Source organism: Pinus tabuliformis, chromosome J, assembly GCF_031772625.1.
Source record: "Pinus tabuliformis cultivar Carrire ecotype Pingquan chromosome J, CPIR1, whole genome shotgun sequence".
In the NCBI taxonomy this organism is placed as follows: domain Eukaryota; kingdom Viridiplantae; phylum Streptophyta; class Pinopsida; order Pinales; family Pinaceae; genus Pinus; species Pinus tabuliformis.
The window spans coordinates 746,729,941-746,739,576 of NC_142295.1; the positions used below are offsets into that span (position 1 = coordinate 746,729,941).

Sequence of the window (9,636 nt, forward strand, 5' to 3'; positions counted from 1 at the left end):
AATGAATTTGAGAGCACTTCATTAGGTTTAGAGTACACATTTAGTTACATTGGTTTCATAAATGAAAAAATATAGTTAATTTTATATAGGCCATGAAATGTGAGAGTGATAAGAACTGTAAGATTGTAAAGTACCTTGATAGAAACTTGCTACACATTACACCCTTTGCACTTTGAGTGTGGTAACTCGCTCCTCTCTTAATTCAAGTATGAATGGAAATATGAATGGTTGTTGTTTTCGTTTATTTTTAATATAATAAAAGAAAAGGATATTATTTAATGTTTGTGTGTAGATAGGTATACAAGAGATATTGTAATGTAATGTGATGTTATTGTTATTTAAAGTTATTTAAATATTTTGATTTAATTATTTAATCAACATAATCTTATTTTAATTATAGGTATGGATTTAGAATGAGCTCAGAGGGATTAAGTTTATTCTAGTGCAAGTTTATGTTAGAGTACAAAAAATAATGCTTAATTTTTTATTGTTTAAATTATATTTTTGAATGTTATATAGATTGCATCCATGTTCATTGATTCATTTTATTGGTGTATATTAAATTGGCTCAAAAACAAATAAAATAAAATTAATAATTAAAATAAAATTGAGGTAAAATAGTCAATTTTATTGTTGGTTGTTTTTGGGTTTAGAGTTTTGATAACACATTTTTTGCTAATAGTATTATTCTATAATATTATACCTTTTTTTTTTCTAAATTGGACTATCTCTATATTAAAAAAATAGAGTATTTTACAACAGGCCGCAGCCTTGAACGATCTAGCCAATACTGTGGCTTTTTAGCATACGCATATGACAGAGATGCATTAGATCAACAAGATTTTGGTTCAAATGGATATTAAACTCCGGTTTGTGCATGTCTCGGCTGAAACCTGAATGTGCCTGACGCTTGCACTGTCCATTCGATTGAAGGGAGTGTTTTAGTCTGACTTTTTGACCAACATTACGCTGCCAGCTATGAGCGTTCTCCAGCTTAGAGGTAGGCTTGTGTGAACAGAGGAGGACCACCTTCATTGACTTTCGAAGCCCGTTTCGAGCCTTAGGGAGAGGAGGTGGACATTGGCGGTAACCAATGGCCCCTGTATGTGACCCATTGCCTGACATCTTCGACCTTATCCTGCTAGCTTTCCAATCAGTGCCTCTCTGCCTGGATTGAAAAATCATGTTGCACCAGACCGATGCATTCCTTTTGAAGCTATTCATCATTTGTGTCACTCAGAGGGCCTGAGAAGTTGTAAATCTGCTGACTAACCCCCTGGTTGGCCATTCTGTCTGCGACTTTGTTGGCTGTGCATCTTATGTGCCTGAAAGTGATGCTTCGGGGAATCTGCAGTCTTTCCTCCATCTGCTCCAATCTGCTGAGTAATCTCCAACTTGTGGCTGTTTTGGAAGCTGGGGAGCCTGCCTGGATTCTGATGACCGCTGTTACGATTATAAGGGAGTCTCCTTCAACCTCAAGAGGATACATGTTTTCTTGCTCTGCTATGCAGATACCTTTCCAGATCCCTTCTAGCTCCGCTGCATTTTTGGTGTCGATGCTGATATTGCCATGATAACTGTGTCTAATTGTGCCTATTTCATCTCTTAAGACTCCTCTGTCACCAGCGGGTCCTGGGTTTCCCTTAGCTACGCCATCAAAGCTTAATTTGAACATATTGGGAGTAGGGGGAAACTAGAATAGAGGAGAGGTAGAGCTGGAAGGGGAACAGGGGTTGATTTGGACCGGAGTGGAAAAGTCCATGTTCCAGGCATTTAAGATAAGACGTTCCTGAGGGAGTTTTGGCAAGTCCACCGGTTGCCATTGTCTTAATGCTAGAGTCTCTTGGAGATTGTGCTGGAGGAGAAGCCATAGAGTGTTGATAGGCTTGCTGGAGTTGTTGAAGACCCTATTGTTGCTCTCTTTCCATAATATCCAATAAGCAAAGCCTCGGATAAGGTTCCATAGCAAGTTTAACAAAGAGCTTTGAAAGGGATGCCTTGGCCAGTTTTTGATGGTTTCTGTAATATCTCCTTGTCTTCTGCCAGATCTTCTATTGCAGTTATCAATTTTCTCCCATAGGAGAGTGGCAAGAGGACAGGTATCCATTAGATGCACAATTGTTTCTGCATTGAGGTTGCAGTTAGGACATCTTGAAGGTCCTATGAAGCCTCGTTTTTGCAGCTTGTCCCATGTGAGAATGCGCTGTTTGCCTAGCAGCCATAAGAAAGTGGAGACCTTGGGCCATATACCTGGTTGCCATACTTGGTCCCAGAGTTTGTCTTTGTTTGCCTGCGTGGGAGTGTAGCATAGGTGATGTGCTTCCTTCGTGGTAAACATACCTTTAGGCGTGTGACCCCAGCGAAGCTTGTCCTGTTGATTAGATTGCTTGATTTTCCTTTGATTCAGCTCCTGCTCTATCTCTGTGTAGGATTCACCTTGCCAGTTGGCCTCCCAAGTGCTTGCTGATTTCCAGTAATGAAAATCGTGAGATGTTTCTTGTTGCCAGAATTGATGAACGTTGATAAGATCAGCATGCTGCATATGAGCCTGCCACATTGGCTTGTAAAAGAGAGATGCTAGTTTTGGGAGTTGCTACCATGAATCCTCCCAAAATCGAGCTGAGGTACCTGAGTGCACTTCCCAGAAGTTGCGTTCCTATATGAAGGCACTGTGGAGCTTGGCCACATTCCAGATCACGAAACTGGGAGTTGTAGGGCAGATTCTAATAAGATCTTTCCATTGGCATCCAAGTACATATTTTGCTTGCGAAAGACGAGCCCAGGGAGTGTCTGGTTTGGAGAGCCAGTTCCACCATACTCGAGCTCCCATTGTGTTGTTACTTTGGAGGGGATCTTGTAGTCCTAACCCGAGGATTGCTTTTGGTTGACAGACTTCATTCCAATTTACCAGTGCCCATTTCCTGTTGAGACCAGAGGAGCCCCACAAAAAGTTTCTCTGCAGATTGCGGATGATTTTAAGAACCCATTTTGGAGTAGCTAAAACAGAAAAGAGATATAGGGGCATTGCCTGGAGAACGGATTTTATGAGGATAAGTCTGCTGACCATATTGAGCGAGCGAAAAGTCCACGAGGAGAGCCTAGATTCCAGCTTGTCTATGAGGGTTCTCCAAGAGGCATTTTTAATAGCCGAGTCTAGGAGAGGAGCTCCCACATATTTCAAAGGGAGCGTTGCAATGGAGTATCCCAAAATTCTTGCTATGTTTCTTTTAGTGGAGGCCGGAGTATGAAAGAAAAAAAGCTGGGATTTGGCAGCATTTATAGAGGTGCCAGAGGCTTCAGAAAAGAGAGAAAGCAGATCTTTGAAGGCAAAGGCTTCGTGAGATGAAGGGTGTCCGAAGAGCATGGTGTCATCAATAAACTGTTGGTGAGACAAAGGGTGAAGACCATGAAGAGAGATGCCTGTCAGGGTTTGAGAAGAGATAGCTTAGTGGAGAAAACGGCTAAGGCCTTCAGCCATTAGAACAAAAAGAAAAGGGGGGAGGGGGTCCCCTTGACGAATTCCACGAGAGGGACAGAAGGGCTTGGAGGGATAACCATTGAGCAGGATTGAGAAGCTCGGTGAAGAGATGAGGTTCATAATCCATCTAGTCCATGTTGCATTAAATCCAAACGCCAGTAGCATCTGTTGTATATAAGACCAACTGAGTTTATCAAACGCTTTTGAAATATCAAGCTTAAGAATCATACCTGGTTTTTTAGAAGCTTCAGTGAATGAATCGCCTCGTTTGAGAGAATTATGCCATCCATTATTTGTCTCCCCTCTACATAGCCAGTCTGCTCCGGCGAGATTAGGAGTGGGAGAAGGGGTTTGAGCCTATTGGCTAAGACTTTGGAAATAAGTTTGTAGATGATGTTACACAGTGCAATAGCCCTATATTTGTCGGGCGTCTTTGACTCAGCCCCTTTGGGAATTAACGCTAAGAAGGTGGACTTCAGCGAAGGGAGAATCCAATGCATTATCCGGGATTCCTCCACTAATTCCCAAACTTTTGTGCTAATCAGCGCCCAAAATTCATGAAACAAAATTTGTTGTGAACCCGTCAGGACCTGGTGCTTTGCCATCTTTGATTTGAGCCATAGCCTCTTCCACTTCTTTCATTGAGATGGGTTGAAGCAGCTGTTTGTTGTGGTCTTCCGTAATTATTTTAGGGATGAGTTATGTAATTTTTTTAACAGCCTAATCTATGCTTTCTGGTTGTTCCTTCAGGATTTCCTGAAAGTGTTCTTGGAATTCCTTTTCCATTTCTTCATGCTTTTCTAATTTTTCCTCCTGCCTGTTGTTAATGAATGCTATATTATTGTGCATCCTCCTCTGGATTGCGGATCTGTGGAAAAACTTCGTGTTTTTCTCCCACTCCTTTAGCCAGCGAATGCGAGATTTCTGCCACCATAAAGTTTCTTCCTGCTGTCTACGTGTCTCGATTTCATTCCAAAGGATCTGCTCCTCGTGTGCTCTATCTCCTGTTCGCCCCTCCATAATAATCTTCTGTTGTAAATTGCACATTTGCTGCTCCAATTTTTTCTGTTGCTCAAATATATTGCCGAATTGGGTATGATTCCAATTTTTGAGAACCTGTTTGAGACTTTTCAATTTCTGTTGAAATTGGAACATTTTGGTTCCTTCAGAGGGTTTGAAGGTTTTCCATGCCTCCTTCACCACTGATTTGAAATTGGGGTTGGTGAACCAAAACGCCTCAAATCGAAAGGGTCTGTTGCTTTTTGTGCCTGGGCGTGCCCATTGCAGCATAATGGGCCAGTGGTTGGATCCTCCATGGGGCACAATAGAGGCGTGAAAATCCCCTCCAAGGTGTATGGCATTGTCCAAAATAAGAAAGCGATCCAGTCTTGAGGCAATGTGCTGAGGTCCACCGCATTTATTGGACCAGGTATAGACTCCATTTGAGGTGTGAATGTCCATGAGGTGATTATTTTGAATAAAATTACAAAAGCCAATACTGTCTCCTTCTAATTTCGTTCTGCCGCCGCTTTTTTCTTCCAAGGCTCTGATGATGTTGAAATCGCCCCCTCCAATCGAAAGAGGAAATTGTATTTTTGAATTCAAAGTCGTGAGAGTATCCAGAAGCGCCAGTTTCTGATTTAATTGTTTGTGGGAAGTAGACATTTGAAATGTGACCATGAATGTTTGTTCTTGTGAGACGAAAAGTGGCTTGGATAAAGAAGTGAGAAGCGTGGAAATCTTGAAGACTGAGAAGTTGTGGGTTCCAAATGATTGCTAGTCCCCTCGATGCGCCTGAGGCATCCACAGTGACTGAGATGCAGCTAGCCCAGATCTTTCCCAGAATCTTTTCTAAGATGGTATCATTGCTTTTTGTTTCTTGAAGAAAAACTATGGAGGGCTTTTCTTGCTGTATCACATTTTTTAACATTCTATGTTTGGAAACGCTGTTCAATCCTCTTACATTCTAGGAAAGAAGCTTCATGAGGAATTGTGGGGTTGAGATTTGTAGAACTTTGTTAGCTTAGGAAATCTTCCAGATTCCATGAGCAATTCTCCAAGTATGATGGTCCTCTGTAGGTTCGTTTTGTGCCCTCTTTTTTTTTGTTTCTTTCAGGATTTTCTTTCCATCCCATGGGCTTCCTGCTTGTATTCCTAAGCATTTGTTGTGATGCGCTTTGCTAAGAACTCCTTCTAGCCTTTCGATTTCCCATGGAGGGATTGATTTGTACTCTTTTGTTTACAGGCTGTCTCCAGCTTGAGTATGTCTAGACATTCTAAGCTGATACTCTCTGGATCTTCATCCATTTTTGAGGGCATGTTTTGTTCTTCCCTGAAAGTATTGTCCTAAATGCTGAGGATTAGAGCCGCTTCCAGATCCATTGAAGAAGGTTGTGCTACCTTCTCTGGTTTTGATATCTTATGAGCAGGGGAGATGAGAAGGCTTGAAGGATCTGAGTTAGCTGAAGGAAGAGGAGGCTTGAGGATCCTGGAGGGAGAAGGCAGTTCAACATTATCCAAGGATGAAGCTAGAGGATTTTCAGAGGGTTCACTAGGGGTGAGTATTGCAAATTTGTTCTGGGAATCTAGCTTTTTGGAGCTATCAGGCGCAGGGGTGGATATCTTTGCATGACGGCAGCGATTAGGGATTTTGATGAAGCCTTCTAAGTCTGTGCTTGGATCATTGATAGGGGGTTTGGGTTGAGGATTGAGGGGACAATCCCTGAAGAGATGGCCATGCTCATGGCATTTCCTGCAATGAAAAGGAATGTGCTCATAATCTAAAGATTGAATCCACTCAAAGTCGTTGTGGAAAATACTTACCTAATCTGCAAGATCTTTGGAGAGGTGCATTTGGACACAGATCCAGGCGTAAGAAGTGTATCTGCGAGTTTTAGTTTCCTCAGAAGCTTTGATGAAGGTCCCCAAGTTGTTGCCTATGTCCCTTAGAGTTTCCTCCTTCCATTATTCTGTAGGGAGGGAATACATTCGTATCCAGACAGGAGCCCAACTGAAATCCTCCTTGTTTGGATCGAATCTTTCTTTCCATTCTCTTAAGTACAGTCCAGAAGAATTAAAAAAATACGGACCTCCTTCAAATATTCATGATTTGTCCTCCAGACAGTTAAAGATTGCCGTGAAGAAGCCTTTGGGGCCAAGCTGCAAAGTAACTTGTCCCTTAGGCTTCCATTTTGAAGCGATCCAGCCATGCAGGGCCTTTTTAGAAGGCCAGAATCCGAGGAACTTGCCGATTAGTTCATGATCCCTCATAAATTGAATTTCGCCATTGATTCATTCGCTGGGTAGATCGACTTTGATTCTTTCAGCCTTTTTTGGTATGCATGTGGCTGAAGTCGCCTTTGTTTGTGTCTTTGGAGCTTTCTTATTTCCGCCACTTTCTTTGCCAGTGTCATCGCATGTAACAATAGTTTCTTCTTCATTGGTAGTCGGATCTGGTCCTTGCTCTGTTTCAGGGAGGCTTGTTGGTTTGTGCAGAGGATCATTATGTTTTTTCCTTTAGCTGTCAGAGGTTGAGCCAAAGTACAGGGGGAGGGGGGGGGGGGGAGGATCCCGCCCCTCCTGGGAGCGCAGTCATTGGGGAACCTTCAGTCAGGGTGCTTCAGACTGAAGGTTGATCGCTGCGTGAAGCAGGGGTTTTAGTATCGATAGCCGAGGCGATTTCAAATCGCATTTGCAGAGCGCGCTTTTTTTTTATGCATATATAATATTATACATTATTTAAAACATAAAATTCCAACTAATTTACAACTTTTCCAAAATCTCTTTTCACTATAAAATATATTTGTATCTCAACAGATTTGATCCCTCTCCTTACATGGTAGATCATAAGTTAGTAAGATGATTTTACAGATTATAGTTGACTTGAGAGGTGCTCTCCAACATAGTTTACAAGAAATTGTGTAATGTCTTGTCTTGTAAGTATTTTAAATCATTTAAATTACATAAAAACAAAATAAAATAACCTATGGTATTCTTAACCCATGGTTTTTACCATGGTATTCTTAGGCCCTGAACATGAGATATGCTTATTCCAATGAAAAATATACAAGCAACATTTTCAATTTGTTCATGTTTCTTTATACCATTTTTTCATTTAAGGTGAAAACCTATGAAACTACATTCCTCTTTCATCAAAAATGACACATATTCATTTCAGAATCATGGTGGCAACGAGTCAAAATAAAAGTCATGAAAATAAATAAAGCTTTACTTTTAAATAAAGTGAAATAATTTACTATGGTTCAAAGAATTAGAGAAAATTTAAACACTTTATTTATTCATTTATATTTAAAGAGTTCATAAAATTTTAAATAAATGGAAATATTTTCCATGTTCTTAAGATGAGCTGAATTTAGAAAAGTTGAATATATGCATTTGTGGCATCGACATAAGACGTCATAAAGAGGATGATGGGCGACTTGGGCACCAACATTACCATTTCTCTGCCTCTCGTTTCTGCGAAGATTCTGCGTCTGGTTATTCAATATTGCGGATACCATGTTCTTGATGCCCCCTATATCACTTGATGCCGTCAAAACATGGGATGAGTTCATGAGAGCTCTTGTAGATGATCGCGCCACACTCTTCGAAGTTGCAATGGCTACCAACTACCTGGTGGTCACAAACTATAGCTGATATGTTGAAAGGGAAAACCGTTGAAGAGATACGTCAGCTTTTCAAAATTCGGTATGAAAATTAATCGTTAAATCACTCTGCCATTTTCATCGTTAAATCACTCTCCAATGGCAGAGTACCTCCCGTTCTGCAATTCGGTTCGTTTGAACATGAATTTGAAAGCATGCCATTAGGTTTAGAGTACACATTTCCTTAATCATTCTAGGTTTTTCTTGTTTGCACTTTGACCTTTTCCAGTAGCAGTTTTTGCAATTTAAAATTAGTATTATACTATGGGACTGGAATTTTTATCACAGAATTGCTCGTCTTTCAATCTGTTATTTCTTAATATGTTGCACATATTCCAAAGTGATTTAGCATTAACATTTCTATGGTCCAACATTTCATACGAATATGTCACATCCTCTAAAATTCACCACCAAGTTCTCAAAATTATACAACATATTAGTTCCCAAAATACATTTTCAAGGTAGCATTAATTCCCTATTACCACTAGACCAAGCTTTGGAGCTATGCAGAGGTGTAGCTCAATCTCACCACAATAGTGCTCCTTTGGCTTCATGATCTTGGATTCCTATCAAAGAAAGTATCCCAATTCATTACTTATATTCTGAAAGAATTCTCATGTACTTCAGATATTTGATCAAGTTGATGGTGGAATAGTTGGGTTGACTTAGAGGCTAAAAGAAACAATCTAAATAGGTGTATAATATCAACAAAGTATTAAATTTACAGAATAAGCATGGGATATCATATTATGCACCAAAGATTTTAAGGTTACTTTAAAAATCAATGTAGGTCATTTTTAAATACTTGATTTTTCACTTTTATTTTACTTCAAACTTAATATACTAAGATAAATTAATTTATAAAAAAAAGTGCAGGTGAATGAGTACATACATATATTCATCGAGTTAAAAAATGATTGCTCACAATGAATTGGTAGAAGATACTACTCCTTATCCTTCCATAGGAACTTTGAATAATCTAAGAAAACAATCTACTATGAGTATCATGTCTTAGTGCACTCTCAAATTCTACATACCATCTACACTAAAAGATACAACATTTAAATAGTGGTAATCCAACTCAATAATTTCTTGTATTTTCCCAAATTATTGTAGATTCCCTTCAATAATATTCCTATCTTTTGATCTTGATCATGTGGATTGCTTGAATTCAATAATGATGCCACAATCTAGTGATTGTGTCTTTTCATGTACACTTTGTACATGATAATGTCCACCATATGGCTATAATTTTTTGTATGTGAAAGACCATTTATTTCAATTATTAATTTTATTTTATTTGCTATTGAGCCAATTTTATTTAGGTGAAGCCTATAGTCCAAATAACATCGGCCAAATTATTATTAATACAATCTGAAAAAACATTATTAACTCTAATATTGAAACTAAAAAATTAATATTTATATTATTATTAAATCTAATATTCATATTGGATTAGGAATCGGGGATGAGGGTTTCGCATGCAAGGGTAAC

The 9,636-nt window shown here is 39.4% G+C and overlaps 1 protein-coding gene across 1 annotated transcript; it reads right to left on the reverse strand.

Annotated features, from left to right (window-relative positions):
- Window positions 1–4,198: 4,198 nt before the first annotated feature.
- Window positions 4,199–5,143, reverse strand: LOC149228881 (uncharacterized). The gene has a single exon (XM_089380892.1). It carries the CDS (start codon window positions 5,141–5,143, stop codon window positions 4,199–4,201), a length of 945 nt encoding a protein of 314 aa, XP_089237018.1.
- Between the last annotated feature and the right edge of the window lie 4,493 nt (window positions 5,144–9,636).

Bases quoted from the DNA above. Each gene is read 5' to 3' on its own strand.
- LOC149228881 (XM_089380892.1), bottom strand. From the start codon at position 5,143: ATGTCTACTTCCCACAAACAATTAAATCAGAAACTGGCGCTTCTGGAT.